The sequence below is a fragment of the Moschus berezovskii genome, chromosome 7, assembly GCF_049115385.1.
Source record: "Moschus berezovskii isolate FMDL1 chromosome 7, NW_MosBer_1.0, whole genome shotgun sequence".
NCBI classification, from domain to species: domain Eukaryota; kingdom Metazoa; phylum Chordata; class Mammalia; order Artiodactyla; family Moschidae; genus Moschus; species Moschus berezovskii.
Window position 1 is genome coordinate 93,190,452 of NC_142466.1, and position 26,198 is coordinate 93,216,649.

The 26,198-nt window shown below is 39.0% G+C and overlaps 1 protein-coding gene across 1 annotated transcript in view; it reads right to left on the reverse strand.

Annotated features, from left to right (window-relative positions):
• LOC129557386 (serine/threonine-protein kinase MRCK alpha-like) overlaps positions 1-25,958 on the reverse strand; it is an 81,635-nt gene extending 55,677 nt beyond the window's left edge. The window contains exons 1-5 of the mRNA XM_088837731.1: positions 25,888-25,958; positions 20,472-20,565; positions 19,968-20,098; positions 18,503-18,567; positions 13,020-13,096 (exon numbers count right to left, since the gene is read on the reverse strand). Coding sequence (XP_088693857.1) covers positions 13,020-13,096; positions 18,503-18,567; positions 19,968-20,098; positions 20,472-20,565; positions 25,888-25,958 — 438 coding nt within the window. The remainder of the gene's footprint in view (positions 1-13,019; positions 13,097-18,502; positions 18,568-19,967; positions 20,099-20,471; positions 20,566-25,887) is intronic.
• Positions 25,959-26,198: the final 240 nt, after the last annotated feature.

Sequence of the window (26,198 nt, forward strand, 5' to 3'; positions counted from 1 at the left end):
AAAGGGCAAAATGATAGGATACTGAATGAGGAATTCCCCAGGTTGGTAGGTGCCCAGTATGCTACTGGAGCTCAGTGGAGAAATAACTATAGAAGGAATAAAGGGATGGAGCAAAAGCAAAACCAATACCCAGCTGTGGATGTGACCAGTGATAGAAGCAAGGTACGGTGCTGTAAGAGCAATATTGCATAGGAACCTGGAATGTTCGGTCCATGAATCAAGGCAAATTGGAAGTGGTCATACGGGAGATGGCAAGAGTGAACGTCGACATTCTAGGAATCAGTGAATTAAAATGGACTGGAATGGGTGAATTTAACTCGGATGACCATTATATCTACTACTGTGGGCAGGAAACCCTTAGAAGAAATGGAGTAGCCATCATGGTCAACAAAAGAGTCCGAAATGCAGTACTTGGATACAATCTTAAAAATGACAGGCAAAGACGCGAGAGACGCCCGGCTCCGGCGCAACCGACCACGTGCAAAATCGTGGCTGAGATGAACTACCCCGTGCCCAGGGTTAGGGCGGTGGCCGAGAGGAGCTGTACCACGTTCAGGAGGCGGTGGCTGCTTGGGCACCGGAGGGCCGAGAGGAGCTGATCCACATTCAAAGCAGGAGGGGAGGCCTTGAGGAGATACCCCTCCTCCAAGGTAAGGTACAGCGGCTGCGCCTTGCTGGAGCAGCTGGGAAGAGATACTCCACGACCAAGTGGAATATAAGAATCCAGTGTTCTGGGGAGGAAGGAACAAGATGGCGGAGGGATAAGACGGCGAGACCACTTTCTTCCCCACAAATTCATCAAAAGAACATTTGAACGCGGAGTAAAGTCCACAAAACAACTTCTGAATACTGGCAGAGGACATCAGGCTCCCAGAAAAGCAGCCCATTGTCTTCTAAAGGAGAGAGAAGAAATCCAGCTCCACCCACCAGAACACCGACACATGCTTCCCTAACCAGGGAACCCGGACAATCACCCGTCCAACCCCACACACAGCGAAGAAACTACATAATAAAGAGAACTCCACAAACTGCAAGAAGAGGGAAAGGCCACCCCAAGCAAAGCAATATAAGCAAGATGAAGAGGCAGAGAAATACCCAGCAAGTAAAGGAACAAGATAATTGCCCACCAACACAAACAAAAGAACAAGATATAGGGAATTTACCTGATAAAGAATTTCAAATTTTGATGGTGAAAATGATTCAAAATCTTGAAAGCAAAATGGAGTTACAGATAAATAACCTGGAGAAAAGGATTGAGAAGATGGAAGAAAGATTTAATAAGGACTTAGAAGAAATAAAAAAGAGTCAATATACAATGAATAATGCAATAGATGAGGTCAGAAACACTCTGGAGGGAACAAACAGTAGAATAACAGAGGCAGAAGACAGGATAAGCGAACTAGAAGATAGAATTGTAGAAATAAATGAAACAGAGAGGAAAAAAGAAAAACAAATTAAAAGAAATGAGGACAATATTAGAGACCTCTGGGACAATGTTAAACGCTCCAACATTCGAATCATAGGAGTCTCAGAAGAAGAAGACAAAAAGAAAGACCATGAGAGAATACTTGAGGAGATAATAGTTGAAAACTTCCCTAAAATGGGGAAAGAAATAATCACCCAAGTCCAAGAAACCCAGAGAGTCCCCAACAGGATAAACCCAAGGTGAAATACTCCAAGACACATATTAATCAAATTAACAAAGATCAAACACAAAGAACAAATATTAAAAGCAGCAAGGGAAAAGCAGCAAATAACACACAAGGGGATTCCCATAAGGATAACAGCTGATCTTTCAACAGAAACTCTTCAGGCCAGAAGGGAGTGGCAAGACATACTTAAAGTGATGAAAGAAAATACCCTACAGCCCAGATTACTATACCCAGCAAGGATCTCATTCAAATATGAAGGAGAAATCAAAAGCTTTACAGACAAGCAAAAGCTGAGGGAATTCAGCATCACCAAACCAGCTCTCCAACAAATGCTAAAAGATCTTCTCTAGACAGGATACACAGAAAGAGTGTATAAACTTGAACCCAAAGCAATAAAGAAAATGGCTACGGGATCGTACTTATCAATAATTACCTTAAACGTAAATGGGTTGAAATTTTCAAAAAGGCTAGGAAACAATTCTCATAGCCATCAATAGTTCAGTGTTGAGTTCATGAATAGTTTTTAAAGTTTGGGACAAACTGTAGTATTTGCTATTTGAAGTACTATTTGTAATTGGCATATTACGATGTAACATTGGTCTTCATTTCCAACTTAAAACGCCTAAAAATGCCTAACAGTTTTTTAGATTTGTGAATTTTAGTTGAAATGAATTTTACGATGTTACTAAACCTGCAGAAATATTGAAATATTTCAGAGAACTTATTCACTGTACATTTAATTTATTTTATTTATAAAAGTTATGAACTGTAGAAAGTTTTACTTGCTGGGTCAAATGCTTGTTGCTTCAAATGCTTTTTGCATTTGAAGTGCTAGTTACAAGAAAATCAAATACCTTCAATGTATAAATGCTATTAAGTTTTTAAAGGACTCTGGAGTATAAATAAGTTTGTTTAAAGAAATTTAGTCTGTTCAACTTGAAAAAAAAATAAAATTGGATTATTTGATTTAAAAAAAAAAAAATCTATGGTGTAAAAAAAAAAAAGACAGGCAAACCATTCAATATTACAGTAATCCAGGCCTACGCCCCAACCAGTAACGCTGAAGAAGCCGAAGTTAATCGGTTCTATGAAGACCTACAAGACCTTTTAGAACTAACACCCAAAAAAGATGTCCTTTTCATTATAGGGGACTGGAATGCAAAAGTAGGAAGTCAAGAAACACCTGGAGTAACAGGCAAATTTGGCCTCGGAGCACGGAATGAAGCAGGGCAAAGGCTAATAGAGTTTTGTCAAGAGAACTCACTGGTCATAGCAAACACCCTCTTCCAACAACACAACAGAAGACTCTACACATGGACATCACCAGATGGTCAACACCGAAATCAGATTGATTATATTCTTTGCAGCCAAAGTTGGAGAAGCTGTATACAGTTAGCAAAAACAAGACCAGGAGCTGACTGTGGCTCAGATCATGAACTCCTTATTGCCAAATTCAGACTTAAATTGAAGAAAGTAGGGAAAACTACTAGACCATTCAGATATGACCTCAATCAAATCCCTTATGATTATACAGTGGAAGTGAGAAATAGATTTAAGGGACTAGATATGATTGATAGAGTGCCTGATGAACTCTGGACGGAGGTTCGTGACATTGTACAGGAGACAGGGACCAAGACCATCCCCATGGAAAAGAAATGCAAAAGAGCGAAATGGCTGTCTGAGGAGGCCTTACAAATAGCTATGAAAAGAAGAGAGGCAGAAGACCCAAGAGACGTGAGTTTGATCCCTGGATTAGGAAGATTCCCTGGAGTAGGAAACAGCAACCCACTCCAGTATTCTTGCCTAAAAATTCCATGTACAGAGGAGCCTGTCAATGACAGACCATGGGGTCACAAAGAGTTGGCCACGATTGAGCAACAGAGCACACACACACAGTTTTCTATGTGGTTAATATTTTAGAGATCAACAAGGCTCCCAACAAAATACTGTGTTAGTCACAAACTCCTGTCCAACTCTTTGCAACCCCATGGACTTGAGCCCACCAGGCAACTCTGTCCATGGAATTCTCCAGGCAAGAATACTGGAGTGGGTAGCCATTCCCATCTCCAGGGGATCTTCCTGACCTGGGGATCAAACCTCAGTCTCCTGCACTGCAGGCAGATCTTTACCATCTGAGGCACCAGGCTGGAAATTTAAAACCGGCAAGATTGGCTGTCACTTATTGCTAATAATATAATCAAGGCTATGGTCTTCCCAGTGGTCACATATGGTTGTGAGAGTTGGACCATAAAGAAGACAGAGGGCTAGAGAATTGACGTCTTCGAACTGCGGTGCTGGAAAAGACTCCCGAGAGTCCCTTGGACAGCAGGGAAATCAAACCAGTCAATCTTAAAGGAAATCAATCCTGAATACTCATTGGAAGGACTTAGCTGAAGCTGAAGCTCCAGTATTTTGGTTATCTGATGCGAAGAGCCAACTCATTGAAAAAGTCCCTGATGCAGGGAAAGATTGAAGGCATAAAGAGAAGAGGGCATCAGGGGATGAGATGGCTAGATGGCATCACCAATGCAATGGGCGTGAACTTGGGCAAACTTTGGGAGATGGTGAGGGACAGGGAAGCCTGGTGTGCTGCAGTCCATGGGGTTGCAAAGAATTGGATACGACTGTGTGACTGAACAACATTGTTAATAAACTTGTTCCCTGGGAGGGCTATGAGCATTACTGTGGGCATAAGCAAGCTAGCTATATGACACAGCTACCAGCAAAACAAGTAGATAAGGAGTTAATTTACTCCTACCAATGAAGATTCCCTTCAGAAAGTTCTCGGTAATCTAGGTAACTGACTACTGGAGAGACCTATCTGTCCTCTCCCATCCCCTGAATCTCACTTTTAAGCATTAAATTAGGCAACATAGAGTGAAACCCTGAAACTCAAGACACCCCACCCTCTATGCTAGTAAAATCAGAGCTCTCTATCTACTTTCGCTCCCATTCTCTCTATCTGCCACCTTGTTGTGTGACCCTTGGGTGTGCCATGTACCCTCCAGGGCCTGTGAGTGACCAGTCATGTTCCTCAAATTTCCCTTAAAGTTTTTACTTAAATGCATCCTGCTATCATAATAAGAATCACAAGGCTTGGGCCACACAGTAGTCCCTGTGGAGATGGAGAGGATTGTGTATGGCACTCACTGCAAGTACTATAGCTCAGGTGAATGCCCTAGGCATTCCCAGCTAAGAGCATCACTACCAAACAGCTGAGACTACAAAACACGGAGTTTAATTTTGCTCATAGTGTGTTGTCTTTTGTGCTTGACATTTTTCACTCAACATTATGCTAATGAGATTCATTCATGGTGTTGTGTATAGCTGTAATATACTCATTTTTATTGCTATAGTGTATTTCATTACATTAATATAGCCTAATTTCTTTATTCATTTTGATGGACATTTCTGTTTTAGCTATTACAATCATTCTTCTACATACCTCTTGGCATAAAATATGCAAGCATTCCTACAGGAAAATATAAAAAATATATTTTTAGAAACGGAATTACACAATATGCAGATTCATATTTCTTCAAATACTCACCAACACTTGCTTTTGTAATCATTCTGTGTTAGCTATTTATTTTCACTAGTGGCATCTCATGAGGTTTAGAACTTTTAATATGTTCATTGTCTATTTGGATTTCCTCTTTTATGAATAGCCTGTTTAAATTTTTTGCCACTTTCCCATCAGGTTCACTGTCTTTTTGTTATTGATTTATAGGCTCCTTATATATTCTAGATATGAGCTTTTGTTATTTGTAGTGTTGCAAATATCTATTTCTACTCTAAGGCTTGTGTTTGGATGACCACTTTTCACTGTTCTGTAGTCCCAGTTTTATAATAAATTAAGTATTTCTAATACAAAATTTTTCTGGGCACTGTCATATACCACTGGTCTATGTATCTATGTTTTTGCAAATACCACACTGTTTTAATTTACAGATTGTAGTTTCATAATAAATCTTGAATTTCTGGGACTTCTCTGGCAGTCCAGTGGTTAAGACTTCACCTTCTAGTGCAAGAGGTGCCTATTCCATCTCTGGTTGAGCAGCTAAAATCCCACAAGCCTTGTGGCCAAAAAACCAAAAACACAAAATAGAAGCAATATTGTAAAAAATTCAATAAAGACTTTAAAAATGGTCCACATCAAAAACATCAGAGAACAATATGGAGATTCCTTAACAAACTAGAAATAAAACTACCATATAACCCAGCAATCCCACTATGGGCATATGCCCTGAGAAAACCACAATTCAGAAAGACACATGTACCCTAATGTTTACTGCAACACTATTTATAGTAGCCAAGACATGGAAGCAACTTAGGTGTCCATTGACAGATGAATGGATAAAGAACATGTGATACATATATACATACATATATATATATATAATGGACTATTACTCAGCCATAAAAAGGAACAAATTAGAATCAGTTGTAGTGAGGTGGATGAACCTAGAGCCTGTTAGACAGTGTGAAGTAAGTCAGAAGGAGAAAAACAAGTATAGTATGCTATGACCAACCTAGATAGCATATTAAAAAGCAAAGACATTACTTTGCCAACCAAGGTCTGTCTAGTCAAGGCTATGGTTTTTCCCGTGGTCATGTATGGATGTGAGAGTTGGACTGTGAAGAAAGCTGATGGCCGAAGAATTGATGCTTTTGAACTGTGGTGCTGGAAGAGACTCTTGAGAGTCCCTTGGACTGCAAGGAGATCCAATCAGTCCATTCTAAAGGAGATCAGTCCTAGGTGTTCATTGGAAGGACTGATGCTGAAGCTGAAGCTCCAAACTTTGGCCATCTCATGCGAAGAGTTGACTCACTGGAAAAGACTTTGATGCTGGGAGGGATTGGGGGCAGGAGGAGAAGGGGATAACAGAGAATGAGATGGCTGGATGGCATCACCGACTCGATGGAGGTGAGTTTGAGTGAACTCCGGGAGTTGGTGATGGACAGGGAGGCCTGGCGTGCTGTGATTCATGGGGTCGCAAAGAGTCGAACACAACTGAGGGACTAAACTGAACTGCACTGAACTGAATGCATATATGTGGAATCTAGAAAAATAGTACTGATGAACTTATTTGCAGGGAAGGAATGGACATGCAGACATAGAGAACAGATGTGTGACCCCATTGAAAATTTCATGAAGAGAATAGAATTTTATCAGGATTATATTGAATCTTGATATTTGATGTTAAATCTTTAATCTTGATGGAAACTTGATTGATTGATAAATCAGTAAACTCAAACAGGGGCTCTGCATCAACCTAGAGGAGTGGGTTAGGGACGGAGGTGGGAGGGAGGTTCACAAGGGAGAGGATATATGTATACCTATGGCTGATTCATGTTGAGGCTTGACAAAAAACAACAAAATTCTGTAAAGCAATTATCCTTCAATAAAAAATAAATAAATGAATTAATATCTTTATAATATTGAGTCTTTCAATCTAGTGTTATAGACTATTTAACTTAGGCCTTTAAAAATATCCCTCTTTAAATTTTATAATATTTCTTCCTAGAGAAGGAAATGGCAACCCACTCCAGTGTTCTTGCCTGGAGAATCCCAGAGGCCAGGAGCCTGGTGGGCTTCCGTCTGTGGGGTTGCACAGTCGGACACGACTGAAGCGCCTTAGCAGCAGCAGCAGCAGCAGAAGACTTCTAGCTCTTGTTAGACTTGCTTCAAAATTTTTGATTCCTTATGCTATTGTAAATGGCGTATGTTTAAAAAGGTAATTATTTAATATTCTAATATAATGACTTCATATTATTTAATATTTATATAGAGGGATGCATTTGATTTGAGTATATCATTGTGACATATATTTGTTTCTGCATATTGAGATTGTAGTCAACATATTTTGTACATATAATATACTCTGTATATTGATTTTTATATACTGATATAGTAGTCAACCACCTTGCTAAACTATTAATAATTCTAATAATTTATTGAAAAGATCTTCAATTTCATAATGAATTTTATATTCATAAACATAAATTTTAAAAAATTTTTTGTTTTTATACTTTTTTGCACTTTATACTTTTCATTTTTATACTTTGTTCATACATATAAAAATAGAAAAGCTTCAGTATTTCACCATTACACAGTTACATACATATATAATTATTATTATATATGTAGTTGTTATTATATATAATGGTGGCACTAGTGGTAAAGAGGGCTTCCCAGGTGGTGCTAGTGGTAAAGAACCCAACTGCCAATGCAGGAGATGGTAAGAGACATGGGTTTGATCCCTGGGTTGGGAAGAGCCCCTGGAGGAGGGCATGGCAACCCACTCCAGTATTCTTGCCTGGAGAATCCCATGGACAGAGGAGCCTGGTGGACTTTGGTCCATAGGGTTGCAGAGTCAGACATGACGAAGTGATTTAGGATGGAGGATAATAATATTATATAACATATAATAGTACTTATATAATATTAAATATTATTATTATATATGACTTTTGTTGCTGGTGCTGATATCTTTGATCAGATAAAGAAAGTTGTTTTCTATTTCTAGATTGGGAAGAAGGGTTTTACTTTTATATCATAAAAGGTTGTTGAATTTTTTCAGATGTTCTTATACTTTCATTGAAATGGTATGGTTTACATTTTTAATCTGTGGAAATGAAGATGGTGGAGTAGAGGGACGTGCGCTCATCTTTTCCCGCAAGAATACCAAAATCGCAACTAGCTGCTGAACAACCATCAACAGGAGAATGCTGGATCCCACAAAAGAAAGATGCTCCGTGTCCAAGGGCAAAGTCCCAACAGGATGGTATGAGGGGTGTAATCACATTTAGAATCAAATCTCTTAACTGCCAGAGACGCTCAGAGGGTGCAAACAAAACCTCATGCTCACCAGGACCCAGGGAAAGGTGCAGTGACCCCCACAAGAGACTGAACCAGACCTGCCTTTGGGTCTCCTGTGGAAGCACAGGTCAGCAATGGCCTGCTGCGGGGACAGGGGTTCTGGCTGCCGCAGACCTGGGAGGCACAGTGTGTGGCCTAAGTCGTCTTGGACGAGGTTGCCATTAGCCCCACCATAGAGCCACTGAGCCTACAAACTGGAGAACAACGATACCACAGAAGTTCTTGCACTGTTGCAAAAGTTCTAGGGCCCAAGACAGACTTTCCAACCTGGGGATCTGATAAACGGACTGAGAAACCTCTGGGAATTTGACTTTGAAGGGCAGTGGGATTTGATTACAGAACTTCCATAGGACTGGGGAAACAGACTCTTGGAGGGCCAAACAAAACTTTGTGCGCACCAGGACCCAGGAGACAGCAGCAGTGATCCCACAAGAGACTGAGCCAGACTTTTTAATATTTTTAATGTGTTACTGTGTTATGTCGATTCATTTACTAAAGTGAAACTTTGTGTGTCTGTTCAGTTCAGTTCAGTCACTCTTGTGTCTAACTCTTTGTGACCCCATGGACTGTAGCATGCTAGGCTTCCCTGTCCAACATCAACTCTTGGAACTTGCTAAAACTCATGTCCATCGAGTTGGTGGTGCTATCCAACCATCTCATTCTTTGTCGTCCCCTTCTCGTCTTTTCCAGCATTAGGGTCTTATAATACCAAATTGGTCATGCTGAGTTATTCTTTTTATTCTGATTAGCAACTTTTTTTAAAGACTTAAAAATTTTTTTCAACAATTTCAGGATTTCATGAGAATTCTCACTGTATAGCTAAGAGTATACAAAAGGTCAGATTTGGTATGTGTATGGTACAGATGTTCTACCATTGGACAATAGTGATGAAATATACTGAAAACAGTGTATGTAATCTTTGAAGTGTTCCAAGGAATGCCATGGCAATCAGCACAGCTGAAGCCATGGATGTTCTTGTTAAATTTCAAACTAAAGTTCAAAGAATGCTTCTGTGATTTCAGCCAAAATTGTGGATTGTATACGTTTGTCTTTAACGAACACATGAGCATCATTATCCTAGCCTTACCCTGGATAATCTTTTAATGAGTGCCTAAAATTTAAAGCTGTGTTTTCAGTTAAGACAAAACCTGTATTTTTCACAATAGGTATAGAACCAACAAAATACTCATTAATGTCAAAAGTAGAATTCTGTATGTTCACCAGTAAGATTAGACTTCTTCCTTCTAAAATATTCCTTATCAGGTTTTGGTATCAGGTTGCACTAACCACATAAAATAATTTGGGGAGTGTCTTAGTCAACTACAGCTGCCAAAACAAAATACCATGGATTAGGTGACTAAACAGCAGGCATATATTTCTCATAGTTCTGGAGGCTGGATGTTTTAATCAGGGTGCCAGTGTGGTTGGCTTCTGGTGAGAATTATCTTTCTAGCTTGCAGACAGCCAGCTCCTCACTGTGCCCTCATATGGAAGAGGCCACCAATACTATCAGACAAGTGTCTCACTCTTACAATCTCATTTAACTGTTTAGTTGCAGCTGCTACTGCTGGTGCTAAGTCGCATCAGTTGTGTCCGACTCTGTGCGACCCCATAGATGGGAGCCCACCAGGCTCCCCCGTCCCTGGGATTCTCCAGGCAAGAACAGTGGCGTGGGTTGCCATTTCCTTCTCCAATGCATAAAAGTGAAAAGTGAAAGAGAAGTTGCTCAGTCATGTCCGACTCTTCATGACCCCATGGACTGCAGCCCACCAGGCTCCTCTGTCCATGGGATTTTCCAGGCAAGAGTACAGGAGTCGGGTGCCATTACCTTCTCTAGTTTAGTTGCTAGTCGTGTTCAATTCTTTGTGACCCTATGGACTATAGCCTGCCAGGCTCCTCTGTCCATGGGATTATCCTGGCAAGAATACTGGAGTGGGTTGCCATGCCCTCCTACAGGGGATCTTCCTGACACAGGGATCGAACTCTCATCTCTTAATGCATCCTGCATTGGTGGGTGGGTTCTTTACCACTAGCATCACCTGGGGATCCCATAAATATACATAAGGATAGATTAAAAGATACAGGTATTATAAGAAATTGTCTCACATAAATAGATCATAAATAATTTCTTTAAATAAATAAAAGATTAAAACATATATATATATATATAAACATAAGGACATATAAAAAGATACAGATATTATAAGGAATTGGCTCACATGATTATGGAACATAACCAGAGGAGATATTGATACACAAATAGATATCGGTATAAATTCCTGTTGTTCTGTTTCTCTGGAGAACCCTAAGCCATATTTTGGTGCTGAGAAGAGACTGGTTCCAAATTGAGAAAGGAGTACATCAAGGCTGTATATTGTTACCCTTCTTATTTAACTTATATGCAGAGTACATCATGTGAAATGCTCGTCTGGATGAAGCACAAGGTGGAATCAAGATTGCTGGGAGAAATATCAATAACCTCAGATATGCAGATGACACCACCCTTATGGCAGAAAGTGAAGAGGAACTAAAGAGCTTCTTGATGAAGGTGAAAGAGGAGAGTGAAAAAATTGGCTTAAAACTCAACATTCAAAAAACTAAGATCATGGCATCTAGTCCCATCACTTCATGGCAAATAGATGGGAAAACAATGGAAACAGTGAAAGACTTTATTTTGGGGGGCTCCAAAATCACTGCAGATGGTGACTGCAGCCATGAAATTAAAAGACAATTGCTCTTTGAAAGAAAAGCTATGACAAACCTAGACAGCATATTAAACAGCAGAGACATTACCGACAATGGTCCATATAGTCAAAGCTATGGTTTTTCCAGTAGTCAGGTATGGATGTGAGAGTTGGACCATAAAGAAGGCTGAGCACCAAAGAATTGATGCTTTTGAACTGTGGTGTTGGAGAATACTCTTGAGAGGCCCCCGGACTGCAAGGAGATCAAAGTCAATTCTAAAGGAAATGAAACCTGGACCTTCATAGTCCATGGGGTCACAAAGAGTCGGACACGACTGAGTGACTAACACTTCCACTTTCACATGAATGAACCCAGAGGATATTATGGAAAGTGAAATAAGCCAGTTACAGAATGACAAACACTACATGATTCCACTTATGGGAAGAATCTAAAGTAGTCAAACTCATAGAAGTAGAGAGTGGAACGCTGGTTGCCAATGAGAATGAGATGGCTGGATGGCATCACCGACTCTGTGGACATGAGTCTGAGTGAACTCCAGGAGTTGGTGATGGACAGGGAGGCCTGGTGTGCTGTGATTCATGGGGTCGCGGAGAGTCGGACACGACTGAGCGACTGAACTGAACTGAACTGAATGACTAGAGGAGAGGAAAAGTGGGGAAACGTCTGTCAATGAGTACAAAGTTTCACTTATACAAGATGAATAAATTCTGGAGATCTGCTGAACAAAGTTGTGCCAATAGCTAACCATAATGCATTGTGTGCTTGAAAACTTGTTAAGAGGGTTTATGTTAAGTGTTCTTACAGGAATGGCAGTAAGAGACCATATTTCTGCCAGGGATGGCAGTCCAGTAGTTAGGACTTTCTGCTTCCACTGCTGAGGGCCTCGGTTCAATCCCTGGTCGGAGAACTAAGATCCAGCAAGCAATGTGAGGGACAAAATTGTTCCTACAACAACAATAAAAAGAAGCACAAGGAAATTTTTGGAGGTAATGGATATAGCTATTACTTTGACTGTGGTGATAGTTTCATGGGTGTCATCAAATTGTATACATTAAACATGTACATCAGCTGTACATCAATTGCACCTAAATAAAGTTTTTAAAAATAAATAGATAAAATGAAACATCTCTATTAACTGTTACAGTTCTCAATTTCCTGACTGGAACCAAACACATATCCAAGGATTCCCCAAAAATAGAATAGGTATATTCAAATAATGGATGATCACATATATTGAAATACAGTTGAACATATTATTACTATACATAAATGAGACTCACCCACTCAAAGCTGTGATACAAAAGAAGGTGTACAGTGTGATACTACTAACATACTAAAATTAAATCTTCTTGTTCAGGGATGCATACATTCATTGAGTGTAAAAACATAACAAAAAGCAAGGTGAGCAGCAGAGTAGCAATTGCCCCCAGCAGAAAGAGAGGGCTTGCTATTTTCTGAGGACGGGCACACTTGTGGGGCAACAATCATATTTTCTGATCTTCACCTGAGAGCAGGTAACAGAGGTGTTTTACGTACTTTTCTCTTTGTGTGCCAGAATTCCCAATGTAAAATATTTTGTTATTTTAATTCTAATAAAGATGACTTTACAGTCTATATAAACTTATAGCCTTACTTCCATGAAAACTGTTTCTTTGTTATCTGCTTATGTCAAGCCTTCAGTCCTCTCCCATGGAATTTTAAAAGAGTTTTATTGCACAGGGAAGTGCTACTCTGAAAGCATCAGTGACTTCTGAAGTGGCTGCAACTTTAGTACTTACTTCACACTGAGCCATGGCATTAGAAGCTGTATTAAAAAGTGCCAAGGAAGATGAACTTGGGTCTTGTAGCACTAAACCTGGAAGATAACAGCAAGCAGTTTATAAATGAGAAAACTGAAACCAACATTCATGCCTTTTTCAACCTTGATCTCTTTAAAATTGTTTTCAGACCATATTTTTGGAGATAACCTGACTTATTGTGTATGTGTGTGCACATGCTAAGTTCCTTCAGTTGTGTCTGACTCTGTGCGACCCTATGGACTGTAGCCTGCCAGGTTTCTCTGTCCAAGAAATTCTCCAGGCAAGAATATTGGAGTGGGTTGCCATGCCCTCCTCCAGGGGTTCTTCCTGACCCAGGAATGGAAACCACGTCTCTTATGTCGCCTGCATTGGCAGGCAGGTTCTTTAAAACTAGTGCCACTTGGGAAGTCCTTGTATACATATTTAAATCAAAATAGGTTTATATTTATTTTTATATATTAAATATATCTGAGAATTATTTGAACTGTGGTGCTGGAGAAGACTCTTGAGAGTCCCTTGGACTGCAAGGAGATCCAACCAGTCCATTCTAAAGGAGACCAGTCCTGGGTGTTCATTGCAAGGACTGATGCTAAAGCTGAAACTCCAATACTTTGGCCACCTCATGCGACGAGTTGACTCACTGGAAAAGACTCTGATGCTGGGAAGGATTGAGGGCGGGAGGAGAAGGGGACAACAGAGAATGAGATGGCAGGATGGCATCACCGACTCGATGGACATGAGTTTAAGTGAACTCTGGGAGTTGGTGATGGACAGGGAGGCCTGGCATGCTGTGATTCATGGGATCGCAAAGAGTCGGACACGACTGAGCGACTGAACTGAACTGATGCATCTCAAATGAAATAATTTTAGCAAATTTATGTAAACTTATAATGAAGCTATATAAATGTTATGTAAGTTTTCATGAATTAACTCCTGTGTGTCAAGTCATTGCTTATTTTTCCTTATTAGTATTACATTTAAATAAATTTTGAAACATTTTCAGAAGCCTCAAGGGGATTTCACCAATATGGTCATGCCAATGATGGGTGCTTTTTCTATGTTAGCTTCTCCCCACAGCAGGAATCAATTTCAAATTATTCCTCCCAGGTACCTAGTACAATTATCTGTTAGTATCCACAGGATATGGCTTCCAGTACCCCTTGCAGATACCAAAGTCCTCTGATACTTGAGTTCTTTACATGAAGTAATGTAGTATTTGCATGTAATAACCTACCCACATCCTCCTGTATACTTTAAATCATCTGTAGGAAATGGCAACCCACTCGGGTGTTCTTGCCTGGAGAATCCCAGGGATGGGGGAGCCTGGTGGGCTTCCGTCTATGGGGTCACATAGAGTCGGACACGACTGAAGTGACTTAGCAGCAGCAGCAGCAGCAGGTTACTTATAGTACTGTTGCTGCTGCTGCTGCTAAGTCACATCAGTCGTGTCCGACTCTGGGCGACCCCATAGACGGCAGTCCACCAAGCTCCTCCGTCCCTGGGATTCTCCAGGCAAGAACACTGGAATGGGTTGCCATTTCCTTCTCCAATGCATGAAAGTGAAAAGTGAAAGTGAAGTTGCTCAGTCGTGTCTGACTCTTAGCGACCCCATGGACTGTAGCCCACCAGGCTCCTCCGTCCATGGGATTTCCCAGGCAAGAGTACTGGAGTGGGGTGCCACTGCCTTCTCTGCTTATAGTGCTGAATACAATGTAAAGCCTTTGATAATAGCTGCTGGAAGCTGGCAAATTCAATATAAATTCTATGTAAATAGAATGATGCACAGCAAAGTCAAGTTTTCCTTTTTGGAACTTTCCATAAGCCTTTTATTTTGTATTTTTTATCTGAGTTGGGGTAAATCCACAGACATGGAACTCACAGATATGGAGGGTCAAATGTATGCATTTCTTAGCCTAAGTTATCTTTAAGAAGAATACAGGCAGATATAAAACAAATATTAATTATACTTAAAACTTATGATAGTATCAAGGCTTTATTTATTTAGACAAAATAAAATATTCAACGACAAGTTTCTTTTTTTCCTCAAAGGAATTTTAAAGAAATTCCATACATTATCATTTAGCAATTGTACTAACTTAAAATATATTAAAAAATAAAATCTTATGGTAAAATTATAGCTTTATTTAAATATAAGAGAAGAAAAAGTAGGAATTTAGACCTTCTCCAATAAGCTTACATTAAACAACTGATATTGCCGTGATGTGAATTTTCCAGCTCTAAATTGCTAACACAATTTCTTAATAGTCAAATAAGGAAATGTGTTCAGAAATGTCACATAATACTGCACAAGGATTGTATTGCTGTACAGCATTCAGGGAAAATAATGGTAAAAATAAAACCGACAAAAATGAAACAGTGACAGACTTCATTTTTTTGGGCTTCAAAATCACTGCAGATGGTGACTGCAGCCACAAAATTAAAAGACGCTTGCTCCTTGGAAGAAAAGTTATGACCAACCTAGATAGCATATTAAAAAGCAGAGACGTTACTTTGCCAACAAAGGTTTGTCTAGTCAAGGCTATGGTTTTTCCAGTAGTCATGTATGGATGTGAGAGTTGGACTATAAAGCTGAGTGCTGGAGAACTGATGCTTTTAAACTGTGGTATTGAAGAAGATTCTTGAGAGTCCCTTGTACTGCAAGGAGATCCAACCAGTCCATCCTAAAGGAAATCAGTCCTGAGTGTTCATTGGAAGGATTGATGTTGAAGCTGAAACTCCAATACTTTGGCCACCTGACACAAAGAACTGATTTATTGGAAAAAACCCTGATGCTCGGAAAGATCGAAGGTGGGAGGAGAAGGGGACGACAGAGGATGAGATGGTTGGATGGCATCACCAACTCAATGGACATGAATTTGAGTAAACTCTGGGAGTTGGTGATGGACAGGGAGGCCTGGTGTGCTGCAGTCCATGGGGTTGCAAAGAGTTGGACATGACTGAGTGACTGAACTGAAAAATAAAAGTTCATGTGAAAAGTTTAAAATGTTAACTTGATAAAGTATTGTGATAATATATAGTCTTTGTTTTTAGGTTCCTTCAAAAAAATGTCAAGCTTAGCACTACTCCCACTTATCAAGGTTTTCGGGTTCCTAAAGATCCCATCTGCTGGTGCTCTGTAGTGAGCAATACCCTGGCCTTGATTCCTTTGCTGGAGCATCTGTCCTGAGGCCACCACCATCTGAACTTGATATATCACTTATTCTATATTCAGGGCATCACTTATTCTACCCCTCTCTTGAATTAGGACCTATCTTGGTTCTTGTCTTCATAAGGATACTCAAGTTCTTTTTAATTGTTTCTTCTATTGTCCATAAAAAATCAACCCACAAATATTTATTAGACAAATATTTACTTCCAGAGTTTGCCTATCCTGAATTCCTGATTCACCTATTCCCTCCCCTCCAGAATGTTGATCAGCTCTTTCAGGTTCATCCCACTCTGATACAATCCAATGTGAATCAAAAAGCTGTGGAATGAAAGGAATGGTGAACTCAGACAGGCAGAAGCTCCACTAACATATTTGCATAAGCAGCAACTTCTGTTGAGAAAATGAAATGTCCCTTTAGTTAAAGGTAACACCCACAGTTTAATTTTTTAATAAATTCTATATAAAATGGAGTATTACTCAGCCATAAGAAAATAATGAAATTGGATCATTTGTAGTGATGTGGATGAATCCAGACTCTGTCATACAGAGTGAAGTAAGTCAGAAAGAGAAAAGCAAATATATATTAATGCATATAAATGGAATCTAGAAAAATGGTACTGATGAACCTAGTTTCAGGGCAGGAATAGAGATGCAGACATAGAGAATAGACTTGTTGACACACAGTGGGGGAAGAAGAGGGTGGGATGAACTTAGAGAGTAGCGCTGACATATCTACACTTCTATGTATAAAATAGGTAGTTAGTGGGAAGTTGCTGTATAACACAGGGAGCTCAACCTGATGATCTGTAACAGCCTAGAGGGGTGGGGAGTGGGAGGATGGTTTAAGAGGGAAGGCCCTTATGTATCAGTTGAGTTCAGTTCAGTTGTTGCTCAGTCGTGTCCGACTCTTTGCAACCCCATGAATCACAGCACGCCAGGCCTCCCTGTCCATCACCAACTCCCGGAGTTTACCCAGACTCATGCCTATTGAGTCAGTGATGCCACCTAACCATCTCATCCTCTGCCGTCCCCTTCTCTGCCTGCCTTCAATCTTTCCTAACATCAGGGTCTTTTCAAATGAGTCAGCTATTCACATCAGGTGGCCAAAATATTGGAGTTTCAGCTTCAACATCCGGCCTTCTAATGAACACTCAGGACTGATTTCCTTTAGGATGGACTGGTTAGATCTCCTTACAGTCCAAGGGACTCTCAAGAATCTTCTCCAACACCACAGATCAAAAGCATCAATTCTTCTGTGCTCACCTAGAGCCAGGCATCCTGGAATGTGAAGTTAAGTGGGTCTTAGGAAGTATCACTACGAACAAAGCTAGTGGAGGTGATGGAATTCCAGTTGAGCTGTTTCAAATCCTGAAAGATGATGCTGTGAAAGTGCTGCACTCAATATGTCAGCAAATTTGGAAAACTCAGCAGTGGCCACAGGACTGGAAAAGGTCAGTTTTCATTCCAATCCCAAAGAAAGGCAATGCCAAAGAATGCTCAAACTACGGCACAATTGCACTCATCTCACCCGCTAGTAAAGTAATGCTCAAAATTCTCCAAGCCAGGCTTCAACAACACGTGAACCGTGAACTTCCAGCTTTCAAGCTGGTTTTAGAAAAGGCAGAGTAACCAAAGATACTTATGGTTGATCCACATTGTTGTATGGCAGAAACCAACATAACATTATAAAGCAATTATCCTCCAATTAAGTTTTATTTTAAATGTACCATGAGAAAAAAGTGGAGGAGGATCAGGAGCATCCTGATGCAAATCTGAGGCATCTCCCATGAGGATGACTCCTCAGCTGCACTTCGCCATCTCCCCACTTTGACTCCTACAGCTCTGAACACACAGACACGCACTGCCTTGACTCTGTCTAATTTGAAGAGCAGATTTTCCTATTGCCAGAGTGTTTTGCCTTATGCTGTGACACATGGGAGCTTCCCAAAACTGGGATGTGACTGGTACAAAATGAAAAAATTTTACTACAAGAAGTCTTTATAAAAGGTAATTCCACTTAAAGTAAAATGCTTTGTTTCCACTGTGATAGAAAAATCTCCAAGTTGTATAAAATAAAACCAAACAAAACGACTCTTTGAATATTTTATCAAACAAGAGTAGACATACACACAAACCTTAACCTTGGGCTCCAAGCTGGCTTATGAGAGCTAATCCTCCACCTGCATAGTAAACTGGTTCCCTTGTAGTTAACTGGACTCATGGACATGGAGTGCAATAGGTACTGATTTAGGCAACAGTTAGCCCCACACCCTTTTAGATCTGAGTGTCTCACCTTTATTCGGGTGTTCAATTTCTAACCACAGGTCAGATTGGTACTTCTCTCTGGCTTTCATTTTACTAAAAGAGGCAGAGAAAAGGGAAGACACAATTAAATGCAAAGTGCAGGAGACTGACCTATAAGTGGATCTCACTTAACTGGAATGTAAGGCTATTGCAGTTAGAGACTTCAGTCAAGTTGAATTTATTACTTATAACATTCCAAATAAAATGTATCAGGATTTGTTTCATAGGGAATGGAAATAATGGAGCAAATAAATGAATATACATATACTATTTCCTGTCTGATTTACATGCCTACTTTTAAGCAAAGGTGAGAACTGAGATGCTCTGTGCATAAGATGAAATAATGTGTTTTTTTCTGGAAGATTATACAGATAGCTGTTTACACTGTATCATCCACACACTGAGGAATGTCTTTTTTATGTTTAAATGAAGTATACTGGTCTTATAACTGGATCATTTGTAACATATGAAGCTTTTGGCTTTAAGTATTTCAACTTTTACATTGAAGTTGATTCAAATGTTAGTAATTACAGATAAGTGAATTAGTCTTTAAGCCTTAAAGAAGTCCTCAGATGTTTATATTTCAACTTGACTCATTAAAGTGACTCTTTTGGAGTACATTGATGTAGGAAATAGCTGTCATGTTTATATTTTCACACTGGTTTTGAACTCTCTTTTTTTCCTTTTACTCTCTGATATTATACCACCTCAAATACACTGATGTATTTATTAGCTATGTATTCTGTCTATTTGTATGATTATCATATTGTCATACACATTGTTCTTGCCTGGAGAATCCCAGGGATGGGGGAGCCTTGTGGGCTGCCATCTATGGAGTCACACAGAGTCAGACACGACTGAAGCGACTTAGCAGCAGCAGCAGCATACACACTGCTGGAGTTTAATTTGTTCTATGTTTGTGGTAAGAATAAAACAAACTGCTTTACTGACCAGCAAACAGAATGGAGAGAGGCACCCTTTTAAAAATACACATATTTTCATGTACAATAATTAAAAATATATGGAAACTAACCTCAGTAGAAGTTAAAGGTCATTTAATAGTTACAGGTCCATGGGAAATATGCCACATTTTGAGTTTACCTCATTCTATTACTATTCAAAACATTTTTTCTACATATACAAGGTATTTCTTACTAGAGGATTTAGAGTACCTGTGAATCAAGGAAATTTTGCAAATAAGGAAAAAACAACAGAAATTTCATTCACAGATGATTTAGTTTTTAGTATTATTGATATCATTTTGTAGAGATACTGGAATCAATTAAGCCTGTTGAAAGTATGTATGTTAAAAGTAACTAATTGCTTTCAAACTTTCTCATTTTTCATAGAAATAAATCTATTCTTTAAAAAAAACCATACTTTATGTCTAAACACAACACTTTGTAACCAGATTATAAAACAATTATTTTAAAAATGGTATTAGTTGGTCTCACCAGTTTAGAGTGACTGGCACAGCCTCTGGGAGTATGTTTCTGGAAATTTGTTCTCTGTCCAAAGCTGACTCCAACATAATCATAGCTGACATATCCAGTTTATCACACCGCTCCATTGCCCCTGGCATTTTCTACAAAATCAGGTAAGTAAGTTTTGAGTTCCATCTTAAATTTACAAAATTTTGAATCACCTATAGAAAAAGTTAGGAGGTGCTGGGGACTATTAGTTTTCTTGAATAGTAAACAGAAAACTGATTGTTAAATGTATTATTTTTCAATAAATTTGGGGATAGTATTAAAAATTCATGTGAACAGTCTCATTTTTATTCTTATAATTCTGATAACTGCCTCCCTTTCCAAATAAAGTAGGGCTGATCTCTTATGAAAAGGCATTTTTCAGGTTGAAATCCAATGAATTGAGATTATTCAGCAAGTTTATTATCATCATTTTAGCTTTCCTTTTTTCCATTTTATGAGCCTTCCTGGGCTGTGACTGACACTCACTCTTGCTCCTAAAACCAAGCTGGAATTTCTTAAAGGCTCCTCTTCTTTGGTTTTTTCTAACACCAAGTCCTGAGACTCTTTTTCATCCTTGATGCTATAATATAGAAAGTAAAAAACAGATAAAGGCAAACATGGAAAAAAATTAATCAACCTAAATGAGGATAAAGAAAGAAACAGGACAGCAAATCTTAGCATATTTAAGGAGTCATAACAAATAATTTCTGACAAACAGAAAAGAGTCAAAATCTAGAGATACCTCCAAAATATATATTATCCTGGATTTTTATAATGGTCATAGAAAATGTGAAATGGTTGACCAGATTTAGGCCACACTGGACAAGAGCAGACTACTTCCAGGTTCAGATCATGTAGTTGGAGAAATCATTAATTCAAGGCAAAGATAGTTTTCAGTCAGTTCAGTTCAGTCGCTCAGTTGGGTCTGACTCTCTGTGATCCCATGGACTGCAGTGTCCATCACCAATTCCCAGACCTTACTTACCCAAAGTCATGTCCACTGAGTCGGTGATGCCATCCAACCATCTCATCCTCTGTCATCCCCTTCTCCTCCTGCCTTCAATCTTTCCCAGCATCAGGGTCTTTCCAAATGAGTCAGTGCTTTGTCAAAGTGACCAAAGTATTGGAGTTTCAGCTTCAGCATCAGTCCTTCCAATGAATATTCAGGACTGATTTCTTTTAGGATGGACTGATTTGATCTCCTTGCAGTCTAAGGGACTCTCAAGAGTCTTCAACACCACAGTTCAAAAGCATCAATTCTTTGGCGCTCAGCTTATAGTTTTACTGACTTAATTAAGGAAGGTCACTATTCCAAACTGTTTCTTCTTAGAGACTAATTTAAATATTAATGCAATCATTGAAAATCCACACTACGCCCATATGTAAAATAGCTTACTGGTAAGCATAGTGTATGAGTCCCTTGGTGGCTCAGCTGGTAGAAAACCTGCCGGCTAATGCAGGAGACACAAAAGACACAGATTTGATCCCTGGGTCAAGAAGATACCTTGGAGAAAGAAATGGCAACCTGCTCCAGTATTCTTGACTGGAAAATTCCAGGGACAGAAAAGCCTGGCAGGCTACAGTCCATGGAGTAACAAAGAGTCAGACACGAGTGAACATGCACACACACACACACAAGCATTATATACAGTCTACACTACTTTATTACTATAACAGCATTAAACCTCCATTCCCAGAGGAACACTCAGTTAATGGGATAGTTAGTCCTATCACTCTCTAGGAAACTCTGAGGCTGGAAAATAAAAAATGCAAGGATAAAAGCAAATGAAAGAAAATTTTGGACACACAAAGAGGTAGGAAGTGTACGACACAGACTTTTCTGAAAGAAGTCCTCCAGGATGTTCTCTAGTACAAGACAAACACTAAGGAAACACAAGAACACGGAAACATAATAGTAACTTATGATTACATCGAAAATACTGTCAGTAAATAATAATCTGGATCTAAACTCCCATATGATGCCAGAGTTAGAACTGGAGTGGAACTATCAGAATTCTTAAAAAAAATTGATCTGTTTATTTTAATTGGAGGCTAATTACTTTACAATATTATAGTGGGTTTTGCCATACATTGACATGAATCAGCCATGGGTGTCCCCCATCCTGAACACCCCTTCCACTTCCTTCCCAATCCTATCCCTCTGAGTTGTCCCAGTGCATAGGTTTTTGGTGCCCTGTTTCATGCATCAAACCTGGACTGGTGATCTATTTCACTTATGGTAATATACATGTTTCAATGCTATCCTCTTAAATCATCCCACCTTTGCCTTCTCCCACAGAGTCCAAAAGTCTGTTTTTTCCATCTGTGTTTCTTTTGCTGTCTCGCATATAGGGTCATGATTACTATTTTTTTCTAAATTCCATATATATGCATTAATATACTGTATTGGTGTTTTTCTTTCTGACTACTTCACTCTGTATAAAAGGTTTCATCCATCTCATTAGAACTGACTCAAATGTATTCTTTTTAATGGCCGAGTAATACTCCATTGTGTATATGTACCAAAGCTTTCTTATCCATTCATCTGCAGATGGATATCTAGGTTGCTTCCATGTCCTGGCTATTATAAACAGTGCTGTGATGAACACTGGAGTACATGTGTCTCTTTCAATTCTGGTTTCCTCAGTGTGTATGCCCAGCAGTGGGATTGCTGTGTCGTATGGCAGTTCTATTTCCAGTTTTTTAAGGAATCTCCACACTGTTCTCCATAGTGGCTGTACTAGTTTGCATTCCCACCAACAGTGTAAGAGGGTTCCCTTTTCTCTGCACCCTCTCCAGCATTTATTGTTTGCAGAATTTTTGACAGAAGCCATTCTGACTGGTGTGAGAAGGAACCTCATCGTGGTTTTGATTTGCACTTCTCTGACAATGAGTGCTGTTGAGCATCTTTTCATGTGTTTGTTAGCCATCTTTATGTCTTCTTTGGAGAAATGTCTGTTTAGTTCTTTGGCCCATTTTTTAATTGGGTCATTTATTTTTCTGGAATTGAGCTGCATGAGCTGCTTGTATATTTTGGAGATTAATTCTTTGTCAGTTGCTTCATTTGCTATTATTTTCTCCTATTCTGAAGGCTGTCTTTTCACCTTGCTTATAGTTTCCTTCGTTGTGCAAAAGTTTTAAGTTTAATTAGGTCTCATTTGTTTATTTCTGCTTTTATTTCCATTACTCTGGGAAGTGGGTCATAGAGGATCCTGTTGTGATTTATGTCAGAGAGTGTTTTGCTCATGTTTTCCTCTGGGAGTTTTGGTCTTACATTTAGATCTTTAATCCATATGAGTTTATTTTTGTGTATGGTGTTAGAAAGTGTTCTACTTGCATTCTTTTACAGGTGGTTGACCAGTTTTCCCAGCACCACTTGTTAAATAGTTTGTCTTTTCTCCATTGTATATTCTTGCCTCCTTTGTCAAAGATAAGGTGTCCATAGGTGTGTGGATTTATCTCTGGGCTTTCTAATTTGTTCTATTGATCTATATTTTCTGTCTTTGTGCCAGTACCATACTGTCTTGATGACTGTAGCTTTGTAGTATAGTCTGAACTCAGGCAGGTTGATTCCTCCATGAACTATCAGAATTCTTAACCAAATGCAGAGAGAATACAAAAGCCCTACACTCAGTGTCTCTACTGCCTCTACTGTCTCCAATTCAATCTTCATGAAGCAATAGTTCTTGTAGAATAATGACTCTGCTAGATAAAAATCAATGCCTACCAGTAAATGGGCAAATTTTCTTAGCACCTTAGAAAAGATATGCCCTATAGAAAAAAAATGACACAATTTTGAAATTTTTAATTGTTAATAAATACTTAGAGCATCTTATATCCTAACCATAAGAGGTAATATCAAAGATTCTGAATTTAATGTACTTGAAAAACACACTTGCTTGAATCTGATCTCCAGAAACTTTGTTAGGCTCAATTATGATGCTTTTATATTAAGTGTAATTGTAGTGGAACTTTTCGAAACAAGCATGCATCTCATATATATTTACATGTGATACATGATATATATGAAGGGCTTTTAAGAGAAAAAATATTTTTTCTAGTGTGCCTTTCCTGTATGTTAATAGTCAAAGAAGCAAACTGGATGCAATGTTTGAACAAATTCTTGGGGAAATTAAAAGGAAATAATTGCCTATGAACAAATCATAATGAAAAGAGTTTAGACAGAACACACAAACCAAAATATGTGCAAGGATGAAACATAACAGTGAGACTAGTGTAGGCATTGGTCACATATTCCTGGGAACCAATTTGGTTCTACCTCCTAGGACTAATATGAGTCTAAATATATTAAAAGTATCTGAGAATTAAGACAGAAAATGGAAAATTATTATTTATTTAGCTGGCCAAGGAGTTAGAAGCATCTGAAATATATACATTCAAAAAATCATGGCAAATAAATGGGGGAAAAGTGGAAACAGTGACAGATTTCATTTTCTTGGGCTCCAAAATCACTGAGAACAGTGACTGTAGCCACGAAATGAAAAGACATTTGCTCCTTGGAAGATAAGCTATGACAAACTCAGATAGCATATTAAAAAACAGAGACATCACTTTGCTAATAAAGGCTCATATAGTCAAAGCTACGGTTTTTGCCAGTAGTCATGAATAGATGTGAGAGCTGGATCATAAAGAAGGCTGAACACCAAATTGACGCTTTCAAACCGTGGTGCTGGAGAAGACTCTTGAGAGTCCCTTAGACAGCAAGGAGGTCAAACCAGTCAATCCTATGGGAAATCAACACTGAATATTCACTGGAAGGACTGACGCTGAAGCTAAACCACCAATACTTTGTCCACCTGATGCGAAGAACCGACTCATTAGAAAAGACCCTGATGCTGGGAAAGATTGAAGGCAGAAGGAGAAGGGGATGACAGGGATGAGATGGTTGGATGGCATCAATGACTCAATAGACATGAGTTTGAGCAAACTCCAGGAGATAGTGAAGGACAGGGAAGCCTGGCATGCTGCAGTTCATGGAGTTGCAAAGAGTCAGACATGACTTAGCAACTGAACAACAGCAACATACCCAAACCTCAAAAGATATATAGATACATATATACATGTGTATGTGTGGGTGTGTGTGTATATATATGATTTTGTCCCATTTACTTTGTCTATCACTCACTCTCTCTCCATATTTTTTTTCTAAATTATTTCAAAATAAGTTGCAGACACAAGGATTTATTACTGAATACTTAAGTATAAGAACACTTCTTATATAACCACAGTACAAAAATAAAAACCTAGAAATTCAACATCGACACACTATAAAATATAGACTATATTCAAATTAAAAAAATTTTTCCTAATATATATTTGTCCTAATATATTTATGTGTGTGTATACATATTTATATTTGCATATTGTGGACACACAACTTTTTTTTGTTGCTTTTTAAACGTACACCAAAAAAGAGTTCACAGAAAGTATCATAATTTTAGTCTCATTCAAAACCTTAAACTTGATAAATCAAGAAAGCAAATTGAAGGATGTTTGATAAACACAGTTAATTTCCTAATTCATTAATTTCATGGTATATTTAAAAATAGTGTGATCTGTATTTCTAAGCCCCATTTCTTGTTATAATCTGTGAGAAAAGAAATTAGAAATTTAGCTTAAAAAATGTTTTGAAAGCAGAAGTCCAGAGATCCAACTCTAAGTATAAACGCTATTTAGTGTATATTTTAAAAAAGTATAATTGAGTTATCACTGGTAAATTTGGAGAAGGAAATGGCAACACACTCCAGTATTCTTGCCTTGATAACCCCATGGAGCCTGGCGTGGTACCATCCATGCAGTTGCAAAGAGCTGGACATGACTTAGTGATTCAGCAACAACTGGTAAATTAACAGGAAAAAAACTGTAGATGGGCCTGACGTACCTTCCTGATGTGTTCTTTAAGGGCTTATAATCATTCAACCTATAGAATAAGGAAGTTCTGTCTTTGCTCATAGTGACGTGAACAGTCCCAGGGTTTCCCCTCCTGGAGATCTTGGTGGAGAAGGAAGGCCTGAAAGTCTAGCTCTAAGTCATCCAATTGTCCAAAGGATCTGCCGGTGTGAGGCCAACTGCTGCTCCCTGGGGCTGGAAGGGTCCTGCCCCAGGGTTCCAAGGTCAGTTCTGACTTCAGTGGCAGTTGAGTAAGAAGACTCAACTGTGCAGGCTTGATGGGCATCCATGTGTAATGGTCCA